Source organism: Solanum pennellii, chromosome 12 (assembly GCF_001406875.1).
Source record: "Solanum pennellii chromosome 12, SPENNV200".
Taxonomy (NCBI): Eukaryota; Viridiplantae; Streptophyta; class Magnoliopsida; order Solanales; family Solanaceae; genus Solanum; species Solanum pennellii.
Genome location: NC_028648.1, coordinates 3,624,637 through 3,641,695, shown reverse-complemented (window position 1 = coordinate 3,641,695; position 17,059 = coordinate 3,624,637). Strand labels below are relative to the sequence as shown.

At 31.4% G+C, this 17,059-nt stretch overlaps 2 protein-coding genes across 6 annotated transcripts; one reads left to right on the top strand and one right to left on the bottom strand.

Annotated features, from left to right (window-relative positions):
- The first annotated feature begins 846 nt into the window (after positions 1-846).
- On the top strand, positions 847-7,508 carry LOC107006689 (transcription factor bHLH66). Its single transcript, XM_015205206.2, has 7 exons — positions 847-1,212; positions 1,361-1,453; positions 1,845-1,985; positions 2,145-2,210; positions 4,345-4,410; positions 5,115-5,183; positions 7,001-7,508. Exons 1-7 carry the CDS (start codon positions 847-849, stop codon positions 7,355-7,357), a joined length of 1,158 nt encoding a protein of 385 aa, XP_015060692.1. The 3' UTR covers positions 7,358-7,508.
- Positions 7,509-7,754: 246 nt separating this feature from the next.
- Positions 7,755-13,433, bottom strand: LOC107005679. Of its 5 annotated transcripts, none has more exons than XM_027913261.1 (5): positions 13,289-13,433; positions 12,751-12,888; positions 12,564-12,639; positions 11,492-11,543; positions 7,755-8,104 (listed from the first exon to the last, which is right to left on the bottom strand). In XM_027913261.1, the coding sequence occupies exons 1-4, from the start codon at positions 13,370-13,372 to the stop codon at positions 11,536-11,538; spliced, it is 306 nt and encodes a 101-aa protein (XP_027769062.1). In that variant the 5' UTR covers positions 13,373-13,433; the 3' UTR covers positions 7,755-8,104; positions 11,492-11,535. The 5 variants fall into 5 exon arrangements, with proteins under 5 accessions (XP_027769062.1, XP_015059810.1, XP_015059809.1 ...); XM_015204324.2 differs by lacking the exon at positions 7,755-8,104 and adding an exon at positions 10,992-11,410; XM_015204325.2 differs by lacking the exon at positions 7,755-8,104 and adding an exon at positions 11,013-11,319.
- Between the last annotated feature and the right edge of the window lie 3,626 nt (positions 13,434-17,059).

Genomic DNA, 17,059 nt, shown 5'->3' with positions numbered 1-17,059 from the left:
GGGAAACATATTTCATTCTTTTAGAAAAATATGATTTATATCCATAAGTTTTAAAAACTATCAGAACTAACCATAAGTTTGTATTATAAGTCAATTGGATCTTCGTTGCAACTAATAACAAGTGGTTTCCATGACACTGGAGCAATGTGGTAGTTTAGAGTGAGTGCAAAAGTATCATTCCATATATCGTGAAGTAGACAAAGCACATGACTTTGTAACCCTGAAATGATTGTTCATCATTTTCATCACCAACCATATCATCATGTACGTATTCATTGAATATTTCATCACTAACTTGATGTTCACGTAAAAATATTTATGCAATACAACATAAACAACTATTATAGAGAGTGTTTTTGTAAAAGATAAAAATTTGATGTAAAATATCAATTTTAAAAAGATCTCAAATAATGAGATTTGACACAAATACTAAAAAAATAGTTTTTTTTTTCAAATTATTCCACAAATATAACTTGGGAAATCTATGGTGAAACGGATCCTACAAGTTCAAGATAAAATTATCGAATTTTAGTTACTTGATAGTTATTGTTCTTGAAATTGCTAACATCAATTTAAACATTGGGGATATATAGATCGGATACATCATTACTTGTATCGGTGAAAAAGAGTAATCACCCATAAAATTAGTCGAGATATAATTAAACTGACCCGAACACAAATTATTAGAAATTGGATAAATCTCTTTAATTTATATTACTCTCTAAAAATATGTCAATTTGTTATTAATGGTAGGGTTTTGGGACCTTGAGGGGGTGGGGTGGGGGTGGGGGTGGGTTGCAACCTATATAAACAACATTTCAGCACCAAACTCATGAGTCAAAAACAATGCAAGCTATGAACTCATTTCAAAGCACCGGCGAAAATGGTGCTTCGTCCGGCGAACACATGAGTCATTCCCATTTCGATCCGTCGTCGTCTCACGACGACTTCCTCCAACAGATTCTTTCTTCCGTTCCTTCTTCTTCTCCCTGGCCTGAAATCTCCGGCGACGGTCACCCGTACAATTTCGACGACCATCAGTCAACTCTTCTGGTTTCCAAACTCCGGCAGCATCAGATCAACGGCGGTAGCTCTGCTGCTGCAGCTGCTAAAGCGTTGATGCTTCAGCAGCAGCTTTTGCTTTCTAGAGGAATTGCCGGAAATGGCGGCTCTGGGATGAACGGCGATCAAAACGACGACGGTTTGAATTCGGTGAGATTCATTTACCATAAAATTCAATTCAGTACAGTGATTAATCAATCAAAATTAATTACCAAAAACTCAATTGAGTGACAGTTTAATCAAGTTTATGATTATAATTATCTGAATTATAGTAGATTGACGAATTGATTATATATAGGGGAATGATATTTCAGTTCAAGCTCTTTACAATGGATTCGCTGGATCTCTTGGTCAAACCTCTAATCAATCTCAGCATTTTCACCATTCTCAGGTCTGCATATACACACTATTTCATAAATTTCAATCGATTACAGAGATCATATGGAATAGTAGTTTTTTTCCCTCTAATTTATCGAAAACATCTGTTATACTGTTTTATTTTTCTCTGAATGCATTGCATTCATGTATAACCAGAGTTTATACAGAGTAATTTACCGGCGATCGATGTACTGTGAAAATATAGAATCAGAGTTTCGACAATAAATCAATTGCTATATATACATTTAGATACAGACGCTAACTCATATATTTCAGTATCAATTACAGAGATCTATGATATAATTTTTTCGCTAATCTATATAGTTTTTTTTTGTTCAATCGGAGTTTATTGCGTATAATAAGCTATGGCGATTGATTTATGTTCTGTGAAAATATGGGCGCAGAGTTTCGGAGCTCCGGCGGCGTCGTTAACGATGAATCAAACGCCGGCGGCGAGTGGTTCAGCTGGTGGAGCGCAGCCAAAGCAACAGAAAGTTAGGGCTCGTAGAGGACAAGCAACTGATCCTCACAGCATTGCTGAAAGAGTACGTACTCGCACTCGTTTTTTCAGTACTCGCCTTTCATTGCAGTTATTTTTACTTTTAACTTTTTTTGTGACGAGTGAGTTAGCATTTTTGATGGCTATTTTTGTGTTGTTTCTGATTTGTTTTGTTGTGCGGCTCCGAAATTTTGGATGTGAGCAGTTACGGAGAGAGAGAATTGCAGAGAGAATGAAGTCTTTGCAGGAGCTGGTACCTAATGCAAATAAGGTAATTTCTCACTCCTAATAAAAAAATAAATTTACATTATTCTTTTTGTTTCTAATATTCCATCTTGATTCCTTTATGATTTTAAAAAATAAATATTGCCTTTAAAAACTATTCATTATAAATATCAAAAAGTCAATAGCTATGTATAATACGCAATACTTAATTCGAATATGGACATGATATCAGTGTTTCAAGAGGCGGGCGGAAGCGTGAGAAGAGAAGTTTTATCTAGTATAGGGTGAGGCTGAAGTTTTCGTAGGGCGTAAGTCTCGTAAATTTTTAAATTTTTGATTTATAATATAATATAATAATATAGTAACATAAAAATATAAAAATATATCAAATAATACAAACATGATTAAGGAAATTCATAAAAAATAAAACTTCTAACACGATTATAATATATAAATAATTTAATACTATCTTAACTTTCTATTAATAAAAGAATATAATTTCTAAAACTACCTTTTGTCATACTATATAATTTACCTTTCTATTAATAAAAAAAATAATTTCTAAAACTACCTTTTATCATACTATATAATTTAACCCCTAAAGGAAAACAATCAATAAAACTTATTAATATACGATGATAAAAACATTATTCCATAAAAATAGAATTAATTTTAAATGGCTAAATAAATATGATAATTTTATAATATATGACAAAATCACAAGGATCTGTGATTTTGAAATTTTACTTTTCACTATCATTGATCTTTATATTTTGTCATCATTTATTTCAAAATTATTATATTTTATTTACCTATTTAAATGTAACTTTATATTTATACATGGTAGAATGATGTTTATGCAAGTAAATTTTATTGATTATTTTCTTTTAGGGGTAAATTATATAGTATGATAAAAAAATAATTTTATAAATATTTATTGATTATTTTCTTTTAGGGGTAAATTATATAGTATGATAAAAAAATAATTTTATAAATATGATTTATACTTATATAATCATGTTAATTAGAACTTTATTTTCTATTAGTCTATTTAATTATATTTATAATTATTTCTAACTACTAATTTATTTTTATAATTTTGTGTTATTATACTATAGCATAAATTAAAAATTTAAATATTTATAACATTTACGATCCATGTTTCAATGTTTACGCAAGCACCCCACCTTTTAAAACACTATTAATTGAGGTGGATATGATGTTCTTTTAATTTATTAAATTGGATGAAATATAATATTTTCTATTTTTGTCTTTTTAAAATGATTACCTATATTCGAATATCGCTTATATTAGTACTTGAAATGAGAGATGCTGTAAACATAATCCACTGTTAAATCACTTATGAGGCGTAATTCAACATCTATAACTATTCAATCTATGGATGCATGTTACGAAAAGGACCAAATGTTCATTATAAGTATTTTTTAAATCTTTCTTTCGATCTCGTCTTTTAATACTTATAGATTATTCTTGACTAAATGAAAGTTAAATGGTAATATATTAAGTCAAATAGAGATAGATACAAATACTATTAAATTAGAAGCACATGTAGTATATTATTATATCTACGATTAGTTAGTGTGTATAAGTTCAATATTTATAGTTCTTAGTCTAGAGTATTATAATTTTTAAAATTATGTATACAAAATTCTTATTTATTGTAGTTTAGTGAGATTTCACATATAAATATTTGTTATATGTCAAAAATATTCAAGTTAGATGCACACGTAGTATATTACTATATCTACGATTAGTTAGTGTGTATAAGTTCAATATTTATAGTTCTTAATCTAGAGTATTATAATTTTTAAAATCATGTGTACAAAACTCTTATTTATTGTAGTTTAGTGAGTTTTCACATATAAATATTTGTTATATGTCAAAAACATTCAAGTTAGATGCTGGCTCTGATCGAGTAATAGAAACACTGATTTTTTGTATTTTATCTATCGATTTCTTGTTCATAAAATTAAAATATTAGCAATGGTCATAAACTGAACTCTTTTGAATTTCTAGATAATGAGTCATCTAAATAACTAATTAAAAATTGTGCTTTATGACATTGTGATATATTATTTAATTAGCTAAATGTTATAATTATTGGAAAACGAACGATATAATATTAGGAACTAACGTGATTGTGATTTATGGAATGACAGACAGACAAGGCTTCAATGTTAGATGAGATCATCGATTATGTCAGGTTCCTCCAGCTCCAAGTCAAAGTACTTTCTCTCTCTCTCTCTTCACATTTATTGTTCTTTGGACTTAAAAATTGGAAACAGATCAATGCTTCCCTGTTGACAAATTGGGATGAAAAATGTTGTTCCAGTTATTTCCAACTTGGTTTGCCAATGTGTCTATGGTATAGTTGGTGAAGTCCAAGATTTTATAAAAAAGATTTCAAATATGAAGACGCGCACACAAATATAATAAAAGAGATATAAAATCAATTAGACGATTTTATAAGTTGATTTTAGTTAACATCATGACGAGAAAACTTTCTTTTAACATTTTAGATACTCCCTACTAGGCTACTCTATTTTAGGGCAGAGTCAAAGGATCAAAACTACAATAACTTTTATTTGGAAGAAAGCTAATAGTAACTTGAGCCAAATTTGAGCTCTTGACCTAAATGATAAAATAGATGTCCTTAACCAGCGACCCCCAATGGAGCTCTTGAGGTCAAGTGGTATCACTTCTATTATATTACACAAATATTTCAATATGCAAGCTATTTTTTTAAATATATATATAAAAGCAAAAAACTTTCTCAGCAAGTGATGTCGAATAACACCCCTTCCCCAACGTGCTTCCACCCATGGATAGAAGAGTAATAGAAATCCTATTGGCCATTTCTATAAGACTATTACTCCATAGTGTTACTGCTTCTCTTTTTATCATTTTTCCTTTTCTCTCCTGTGTTTAGGTTCTGAGTATGAGCAGATTGGGTGGTGCTGCAGCTGTTGCTCCCCTAGTTGCTGATAGATCCTCTGAGGTACTACAATCATATCTTAGTTGAAATTTCAGTCCATTTCGCATGTCTCCTCTATTGGAATTCCACCTTAATCAGAGTTTAGATGTATTAAATCAAGTCCTAAATATGAAAAATCTAATAAGAATCCTCCCTTTAATGTTTGAATTACCAAAAAAGTCATACTGTGAGAAATAAATTAGTTAAAAAAAACGTTTCACTTGCTGTACTTTAAATTTGTTATTAATGGAATACAATAAAGGAAAAAAGAAATAGAATCAATGGCTAGTGCATGGTAGAGGAATATACCTATTAGACGTTCCATTTAAAGAAAAATCAATAGGGGATGAAAATGGCATATTAGTTTGATCAGTAGAGAAAACAGGGATCTCGAGAAAGCATGGGAACAATTCTTGAACAGATAAATAACTCTAATCTGTCCTTCTCAAATTCTCTGTTAGCAGAATGTGACAAACCACAAAAAGCTCACGCGTGCTCACTTTTTTTTCGTCATCTCAGCCTATTTTTCACCTCCAAGTTTAGGGTTCCATTTTATTTTTCTATGTTTTAAAAAGGAAAACTTTCACATATAGCTACTTAAAAATAATTGATTATTCTTCATAACTATAGTTTGATATTTACAATTTGTAGCTACATGTCATATGGAGGAGAGAGTCCATCGAGACTGGGAGAGAGAGGAGAGGCGAGAGAGGGGGGGAAAGAGTGGGAGAAAGGTACATTGTATATGTATATTGGTTAGAGAATTGTATATTATACATATGTAATTGTATATATGGAAAGAGAGATTGGGAGAAGGAGGAGAGAGGCGAGAGAGATTGAGAGAGAGAGAAGAGAGGCAAGCAGATCGAGAGAGGGAGGAGAAAGGCGAGTGAGAGAGGGCAGAGAGTGTGAGAGAGGTGAATTGTATATGTATATACTTGTATATAACTGTATATCATACATATACATTTGTATAAATGACAAGGGAGATTGGAAGAGGAAGGAGAGAGGCGAGCGAGATCGAGAGAGGCGAACGAGAGAGGGCAGAGAGTGGGAGAGAGGTGAAATGTATATGTATCTAGGATAAAAAATTGTATATTATACATATTTATTTGTATATCCTAGCGAATTATACATATAAAACATGACTAATTATACAAACTCAAAGTCAGCCCACGTAATTAATATATAATGTTAGCCGCGAGTGGTAATTATAGCAAACTATAGGTATGATAAGTAATTGAATAGTATAAATTTGCTTATCCGCATCATTTTCCCTTTTAAAAAAGGACATATTTTGTATTCCAACATTTTTATTATTCTTAAGCTTTTCACTATGAAAGCAATAACAATTTCTGATAGTCTCCCGGTGTTCTTATTCTCAGTTTCAATAAATTCAGATTCGTCCCATATAGAATCCCTTCAAGTAGCCCCTATTAGAAATTTTTGCATTTGAATAGGGCTCAAATTGGAAGTCTTTAGTAAAAGTGGAGATATAGACTATAATAGTTATGAGTTCACGTGAATTTAAGAAATGCACTAAACATTTAATTATATATCTGTTATTATAATATTAACTTGATATCTTGGTAAGAATTCCTAAATTGAATCTGTCTTTATGTTCATCTCATATCATATTATTAATAAACGGATTCAAAATTTAAACTTTATATATCTCTACGATAACTTCCAAGTTAATATACACAATAATAATAATTAAATTCACGGTCAAATATTTAGATTTACATTTAGAGTCTTGAACAAAAGTTACTCGACAAACCCTTAACCGAATCTCTGATCCCCTAGTATGATAACATGCATGTTTTAATTGCTGTTTGCAGGGAGGAGGTGATTGTGCACAAGGAAATGGAGGTCGAGGTGGCAGTAATGGAACGACGTCGTCTGCAAACAACGACAGCAGCATGACGATGACGGAGCACCAGGTAGCTAAGCTAATGGAAGAAGATATGGGATCAGCCATGCAGTATCTTCAAGGAAAAGGCTTATGCCTTATGCCAATTTCCTTAGCCACAGCTATTTCCACCTCCACGTGTCACTCCATGAAACCCAACAACCCACTACTACTCGCCGGAGGCTCCGCCATTAACGGCGTTGGTGAGACCGGCGGTGGACCGTCTTCTCCTACCTTGTCGGCTTCCACTGTTCAGTCAGCTACGATGGGCAATGGCGGGACTTGAGTTAGTCCTTCTAACCCAATGTGACTCACTGTTTTTATTTAGAAGCAATTTGATTTTATATTTCTTATTTCATACTTCTATGGAATTATTTATAGTCATATTAATATTGATGACTTGTTTTTTTAAAATATAACCTTCAAAAGTTTTTTTATTTTCCTTAAAACGTTGTGTTTTAATCAAAATGTATCACATAGAAAAAAATTTCACAAGTGGAGATTGAAAAGTGTAAAGTTATATAGACATTATCTCTAGTTCTCTACCTCGTAAAAGTGGAGACGTTATTTTCAAAAGACTCGAGTATATCAAATTAAAGTAGCTAGTAAGCAGGGAAAAAACGATAGGAAAGAAAACATAGCAGCTAGTCAAAAGAACAATAACAACAACACAACATATAGTGTGATAACTGAAGCACAATAAGCATATATAAGAAAACAAATCAAAAGCAATACATTACAACAAACAACACTCCACTGTCCTCTATCCCTTTTGCCCTAATTCGTGATCTCCATATCCTCCAATTTAGGATTAATGTCTTCGATAAACTGAAGTACGTCATATCTTGTCTAGTCACCTCTTCCCAAGTTCCCATTATATCTTAACCTCTTGCACCTCCTCGTTGGAACCTCTGCACTTCTCTCCATTACATGTCCAAATCATCTCATCTCGTTTCCTCTTATCCACCACCAAAGCAACTCTAGATTGTCCCAAATATCTCAAAGCTTCTATGTTTTTACCGGTTTCAATGAGCTAATTTTCAATGGAGATGTGTCCAGAGATCAAGGAGAAAAATAAGAGAATCTCTTTAGAAGGAGCAAGGAATAAAAAAAATATAGTATAAATTTAGTAATTTCTAATTTGAACAGACATTAAACTATTGCGAAATGAATAGTCTTTAAGGGGTATTGAGAGTTTTAATATGTAATTAGTAACATATTGTAATGATGTTATGATAAGGGAATATGATTAAATGAGTGATTAAAAGAATATGAGTAGTATTTAACAATATTCCAGAAATTCAGGATCTGGAAAAATGGAGGAGTACTTGCTATAATAAATAATTAGTTTGTCTCAAGTACATTTGGAAATTATGTTCCTATAATTTACAATATCTTATTTAATGACTAGTCCTAATAATTTGGGGTTATGAAATAAAATTATTGTTCCTTTGACTTTTCAAGAAGAACTAACTAGTTCTAATGAAAGAGGCTTCCATTTCATATTGAAGAGACGGCTAGAAAACAGATCTTGTTGACAATTTTATACACTATCACTGTAAAAAAATATTTTCTTACATGATAATTACTGATAAATCTTAATAATATATTTAATTCAGAACGAGGTAAAAATAATACGCAGAGTGTCATCACAAAATAATATAAGTAATCTTTATATTGAGTGTTAAATGTGTGAATAAATAATGAAGTGTTATGATTTTTGCGAAGAATTGTGACTTTTTTGAAATATTGTGAAATTTTTTTCAATTTTTACAAAAAAATTGCGATTTTGTTACCTTTACTTTTTCAAAGTGTTAGCGATGAGGCACAACACTTGTTCACACTGTAAATAGATGAAGTTACTCTTTTTATTCTGCACAGACAGGTTCTACTGTCTTTTACTGCCTTTGGGTGCTGTAATTTTGTACATTTATAGTGATTAAAAAATTTCAACGTGTGCTGTAATTTTGTACATTAATACTGATTAAAAAATTTCAACGTGTGCTGTAATTTTCTAAATTACATTTTAATTAAATAAAATTGAAAAATGTAATTATAAGTCTTGCTTGAAGCACAAAAAAAGAAAAAGAAAAACATTATAGGCAACTATTTTCCAGTTCCCTTTCCCAATCAAATTCTTATAAATATTTCCCAATCCCAATCAAATTCCTACTAATATTTTTTTCCTCAAATGCCTAAATTAACAACAGTTGCATCAACATCCAATTCTAAACTCTTTTTTCCCTCGTAATCTAACACAACATAGCCAAAAAAAGCTTCAACAAACATGTCTCAATATGATTAAGTTCCCTGTGTTGCTACCTGATGCTGCTCTCTTGAATCGACTAGAACAGCTGCCTCCAGTTGATTATAGTTTCAAGTCTCATTTTAAGTTTGAGCATTCAAATCTTGGTGATATCTTTGATGAATTTGAAGAAGACGAAGAGGAGGAGGAGTTGTCGAATGAAGAAATTATGGAAGAAGACGAGCAAGATGTAGAGGAAGCCGTGAATGAGTTGATTCTTGATGAAGGAATTATAGAAGAAGAGGAGAAGGATGTTGAAGTTGAAAATATGGAAGCAACCATAGAGACTGGGTGGGTTGTACAAACAGGAATGGAGTATGAAATACATTTGCTTAATGAAGGCTATCAGCAAACAAATGGAAGACGGACTGGGGCAGCTCGAATGCAAGTGAATACTAACTACCTTCATCACAATATTCAAGTACCACAATTGATTTTTGATGACACCTATAGTGATTAAATTGAAGAAGCAGAGGTGGTGGAACTAGACGATATTAATTTTGGACATGTCCGAGTATTTCAACAGAAGTACATATCATGTTCCTTCTGTTATGGACATAGACAACAATGAAGATGAACAAGAAGCATGTGCTATCTGCTTGCTTGAATATAAAGATGAAGATAACATTGGCACACTTCAATGTGGCCATGAATTTCATGCTGAATGCATCAACAAATGGTTGCACAGGAAAAAATCATGTCCTTCTTGTAGAGCTTCAGTTTTGCCCACAAACACATGACTGCCTACATTATTCTTAATCTTGAAAATTCAATTAGAGTTATTATTTCTGTAATGATTCATATGGCAATTACAATTCACTTTTTTAGTCTTTTACCTGTGCTTTATTATAGTTTTTGGTCATGTTATCTGTTTTTAATGACATCAAATCAGCTAGTGTACTTGCCCCATGATTTTCTTTCACTCACTTCATTAATCACTAGACTATAGTGTTGGATGCTCGACAGAGTGAGATAGCTAATGAGAATTCAGGACTACTTGTAAACACAAAGTCTAATTGTTTCTGAAGCACAAAATCAAGATTTTCTGGAGTCACAATCACATGCAGCTAGCAAATGTGTCTATAACTTCCTATACCAAAATGTACACTATAGAGTTGCGGTTCCCCCTCCCAAGACATTAATTTGTTCACTATACTCTTTTCTCGACTTCATACGTGATAACTCTTTCATGTTGCTAGGAACTTAGGAAAATAATTAATCTACCTCATAGTAGTCACTGGAGTTCCTATTCTTTTGTTTGAATCTCTCAAACTAATAGTCAATCATATCTCTTAAATTACATATCCACAATTCATTTGTTATTGGGGCGATAAGTATTGTGCCTCTCCTCATTATGCCAACACTAACCGTAGGTACTTTTCGACATAGCATTTTTTTCACTACAGCAAAATTCGCAGGCAAAGTCTATTGGAAACAACCTCTCTATCTTACAAGGTATGGGTCAGGTTTGCCTACACCCCAACCTCCCCAAACTCCACTAGTGGGATTACACTGGATATGTTGTTGTAGCAGTTAGCACTTAGCAGTCAAAGTAAAAACAGCTTTAATGTATTCATCCACTTCCCCTAACATTTCGTAGAGGGAGAAGTCACAATAACAGAAATTGTTCACCTTGTTTTTCAGTATGAATAGAGAAAAGCTCCGTTTAGTTTCTCATTTCACAGAACATCAAAACGCTGACACTTGTTATAAATCAGTCAACTACCATAATAGTGGCATTATGACAGCCTTGTAAAACATGTTCAACTTTTACCATATAAGAACAGAAGAAGAAGAATAAAGATCCTAATCCAAATAAATACCATTCTGCTTACTAAATTGAATAGAGTAGCAGAAAAGTACTTCACTCAAGAAACTGTTTAACTATAAGAGTTGAACTCCTATTCTGAAGGCAGAGACTCCACGTTACATTCACTTTCACTCTGCAAGTAAAATACAGTCTCAGGATCTTCTAAACTCACGTAGAACAAGTCACCAACATGAAAAGAAGCACGTAGCTCAAATGGTTGATCCCTAGAAATTCAGCATGTTTAGTACTCCTGTTCTAGTATGGAAATTCTGAACATTCAAAGCAAGAATCAGCCAACAATTTACCAGGCAATGAGTTATGCACTAGCCTCTTTCTGAAAAGCCAAGCTTTAAACCCCTGCAAGAATATTTCAACCCAAGCCAATAAATCCATTAAAACACTCTTCACGCACTCTTCTAAGAATTGAGAGAAGGAGAGACAAATAAGCAACCAATTCTCACTAATCAAGACTTGCTACCAATCACTCAAATGAAAATTTAACAGGAAAACTCGATAGCAGCCATGCAAAAGTAACTAGATTTCAGAACTACAATTACACAGTTTATTTGATGCTTGCACGCAGAGGTGGAATCAGTATTAGGAGTTAGGGGGTTCTAAATTTCTTTCCTCTTCCTTACTATTGAACTTTCAATCAGTTTTTTAGGGGTTCACAAGTTATTACTCAATTTTCTAGTACAAATATAGGGTCTACGGAAAAGCTATTGGGTTCGTCGGAACCCATGAACCCCACCTAGCTCCGCCCCTGCTTGCACATGTACACATATCTCCTTTATATTGTTTTTCTTTTTTGATATGAACCTGACACCCCCACCCCCACCCTAAAAAAACATTCCTGGGAGTTTTAGCTCCATATGTCATTTAAACCTCACTGTTGGAGGTGGAGGACCCTTTGAATCAGGCCATGCCTCTGTTGAACTCATATACAGCAGTATTATCAAAGACGAAAAGCGCAAAAAACTCTAATGTTTGTTGGGGCTTCAAGTGCAAATAAAGAGTGAGCTTTAATGATGAAATACGCAAATGGAGGGGGGGAAAAAATACAAATATATATGTGTAGTCCAAGAAGGAAAGGTGTGTTTTAGCCTTGATGACGACACTGAAGTGCTTTCTAAGCGACGCAAAGCGCTCAACATGAATGTCTTTGACAACACTGATTGATACTAACTTATGCAAATGCTAGAATTGAAATGAGAGTTGCCCATTCACATAAAAATGCAAACTTTACCAATTTGAACTTAGTATCTAGAAATTTCTCGACAGCCTATATCAAACACAACAAAAGTCATATGCAAGTATGCAACTATCAACATGAACAAAAGGGTACGAAAATATAAAGTTCAGGAAGTAACAACGCACCTCTCCTCGAGTCATTATCATCCAAAAGTCTCTGAACCCTCTTCTTACCACAATACTGCCTATCAAAATGCTTAACCTATGCATACCAAAACCGACACAAATAAACACCAATACATCAACAAAAATGCTAAAATCCCACAATCCATATAGAAAAAAGAACCGATATCCGTAAATTTTTTAGCATTACCCAAGTAGGTCTACATTGTTTCACATATTCCTCCCTGGTTTTCTTGCATTCAACAGGGTATAAAAGTCCAACTGTCGCGATTTCTGTAGGCTTCTTGTTTGATTCTTTCTCCAGACATGAATAAAATGCATCTCTTGCCTTAAATACAACAATTCAATAGCTTTAATTAGTTTTATCAAGATCAAGGTCATAGCCAAAAAAAAAAAAAAAGATTTACAAAGGGGGTGTCAACATGTTGTATTCATATAAAAAAACTTAAACTTTTTTTTTAATAACCGAGAAATCTGTCTGTGACCTGTCCGCCTTTGGACCAATCACAGCCTTCTTCTAAAAGAACTAAACTTTAACTTAGCTAAACACAAGTAAGGGGTGTTGGTTCATTACAAATATTATCAATAACCCATTAATCTAAGCAATTTAGAATTAAAAACCCATAAACTCTAAATCTTAACTATGCTACTAATCAAGATTGATCAAAATGTACATTTTTGGACCATAAATAACAAAAAATTCTGCAAAAAATAGAGAAAAATTATACCTTGTAACAAGATATTCGAGCTTGTGAAAGAACATCTGTATGGATTTTCTCAGTATTTTGCGATGCGTATGTTTCCAACGCCATTTGACAACCAAAAAGAAGAAGCTAAAGGAAGAAAACAAATACAGTGAGAGAAATTGAAAAAAAAAAAAAACTTTAGTTTTTGTCCCTATATGATGTTTACTGGCCCAAATAAAATGGGCCAAAAGAGAATACACAACATGGGCTATTTGAAATTTTATGTAAGCCCAATTTCAACTTTATATATTTTTGGGAAAATTGTATATAATAGCAAATTAATAACCTAAAATAAATGGAGTAGCTAGGGTTTGATTTAATTGTGCTCCATAGCAAACGTTAGCCAAAGTTTGTCAGGCGCCTCTCTCCCAAAAATCTCGCTCGCCACTCTCCCATTCTCGCTCGCCACTCCCCTCTGCTCGTCTCTCTCGCTTTATACACAGAAGTGTATAAATTCTGTTTCTGTTTTGTATAAAGCGAGAGAAAATTGTATATACACATGTAAAAACATATATCTTCGTGTTATACACTTAATTATATAATTTACAAACATTTTACTTCAATTCAATTATAGACAAATGCAAAATTTATACAAATATTGCAGAGAAAAAGGCTAACGAATTATACAATTGCCAATTATACAATTGCAGTGAAATACAATTTTCTCTAGCTTTATACAATAGAAGTGTATATATTGTGTTTCTGTTTTTGTATAAAGCGAGAGAAAAACATATATCTTCTTACTATACACTTATAATTATGCAATATACATACATTTTAATTCGATTCAATTGTATGCAAAGCAAATTTTATAAAAATATTGCAGCGAAATAGGCAGCGAATTATACAATTGTGCATTATACAATTGCAGTGAAATAGGATAGCGAATTATACAATTGCAGCGAAATAGGCCAGCGAATTATACAATTGTATATGTATAGCGAATTATACAGTTTTATATTTGCTATGGAGCGCAATTATGCAAACTTTGCTATAGCATACAAATATGAATTTTTTATTTGCTATATGTGAAAGTTGCCTTATATTTTTCAGTGAGAAACTTACATAAATATAATATAATAACAAAATATTTATCATTTATAGCAATAATAATTTTTTTTCACTCAATCACTTTTAATTCATTTATAATACAAATTTAATTCATATTACAAAGAACAATTTTTTTATTCACATATAATACAAACTTTAATGATAAATAATTCATTTATCACACATTTTAATTCACTTATAATACAATGTGTCAAATTTTTACCAAACAAACATAATATATTTTTAAAAAACAATTATAATTCATATATATTGCATACATAATTCACTTTTAATACATACGGTAGAGTTAACATAGTATTGATATAAATGGTAATAAATAAAAAGTATTGCTAAAATGAGTAATTATTTATTAAAATGTATCAATTTATGTAATTTTTTCATCCTTTAGGTGAAATTTGACAGGTTCATCGGAAAGGACCTAGTGACCAATACTAGTTACTATGATATACATTGTTTTTTCTACACTATGGGGTCATGAACATGAATTTATGATTTTGAATATTTTTTTTTGTGTGCTAGTACTTTTTGATTTTCGTGAATTTGATTGATGGATTCTGATTGATCTGAAATTTGATTGATTCATCGAAAATGATCTAATGATACTTGACATTATAAACATCGCTTTTTAAGTGTTTTGGGATCATGAAACATGAAGTCATGATTGTGGATGCTTATTGTGTCGGGAAAAAATTCAAATATGCCATCGAACTTTCAGAAAATGTTTATTTATGCCATCAGTTAAAAGTTCGATTTATTTATGCCATTACCGTTAAAAAAAACACTCATTCATGCCATTATTTTATAACGGTGGTTTTGCACAAACCATTTTTGACACGTGACCAATTATAATTCGGCCATGTCATCAATTTTTTAATAAAAAAATTTATAATTCTGAAAAAAAAATTGAATTGATTTTTTAATTAAATAAATTGATGATATGGCCAAATTATAATTGACCATGTCATCAATTTTTTATTAAAAAAATCAAAATTTTGAATAAAAATTAAATTAATTTTTTTAAATTTTTTTACTAGAAAAATTGATGATGTGGCCGAATTTGCAAAACCACCGCTAAAAAAAATGGCATGAATAAGCCTTTTTTTTAACAGTAATAGCATGAATGAGCATTTTCTTTAACGATAATGGCATAAATAAGTCTTTTCTGAAAGTTTGGTGGCATACTTAAACCTTTTCCCTACTGTGTATATTAGAAATGTTAGCTAATTTTTCATTGGCTTGAAATTTGATCGATCAACCGGAAACATATTGATATTTATACTTTCCAATTGCCAGATAAACAACATTTTTGGTGTTTTAGCATCATGATAAATGAATTCATGATAATGTGTATACTAATATATATTGAATTTTAACAATTTGATTGACAATTGAATTTACGTAACATAACAATAATTTTTTTATACTCTCTCCGTTTCACAAAGAATGATCTAATTTTACTTTGCACGGAGTTTAAGAGTATAAAGAAGACTTTTAAATTTTGTGGTCCTAAATTAAAGTTAGGTCAAATGTACAAAATTGTCATTTGATTTTATGATCTTAAACATGTCATGTGAAAAGCTGAAATTAAAATATTATCAAAAAAAGATAAAGATCATTCTTTTTTAAATAGATCAAAAAGGAAAGAAAATCATTTTTTTTTAAACGACGAGAGTATATATAACGATAAATAAAAGAGATCGAAACATATTCAGATATACACTAGTGACAAGTCACTTGATTGATGCCAAGTCTAACCACTAATTAGAATAAAGTGATTACTTAAGCTTGTCCAATCACTGTTTTAGATAAAGTCATTTAGCATCAATTTAAGTTAATCACATTGGTTAAAAAATGATTAACTTAATCATTTAAAAGTAAAACGCACGCATGCTCCATAGGGTTTCCAACTTGACAAGACATCTAATCATCATGTATATATACGGGTTTTCGAGTTCGAGTCATATAAAATATAAAATAATTTTACTTAAATAATACTTTATCTTTTTCTTATACAAGATTTTTAAATATAAATTTAAATTTAATCAAATTTCATTACAAATTCAAACATCAAACAGGAAATCAGAAAAATAGATACATATAATAATTAACATAGACAACTATCTAGGCACTACTTGGGAGCTGATAAAAGTATGTTATGGATTTAAAGGTAAGTTGCATATGTATTAAATTATATATAAATGATATCATATTTGATAATTAGTTTGCATATAAGTTATTTATCTATAAAATTAATAAAACGCTATTTGGTTTGCAATTTAATTAGTAAATCACATAATTTGTACACATATAAGTTATGAGATAATTTATAAAAAGAATGGGATGATTAACAAATAAATGAATTTATAATTAATCTTAATATTACAGAAGTGTAATTACATACCAAAATGGATTATGATGCAGTGATGTGACTGCTTTATCCTCTAATTTTTATGATCATGGTGTCGGCCAACTTTCAACACCTTAACTAACTTTACGAGACCGTTCTCTCACCAATAATAGGTATCGAATAGCTCTGTTCACTAAAATTACAACAAATGAGAAGAATCACGTAATTTTATATATTTTTGTATTCGTTGAGAACTGAACTTTAGACCATATAATTCTCACTTCTCAAACACTTAATTGACCACTAGACCAGATCCTTGAGGGGGGGGGGGGAAG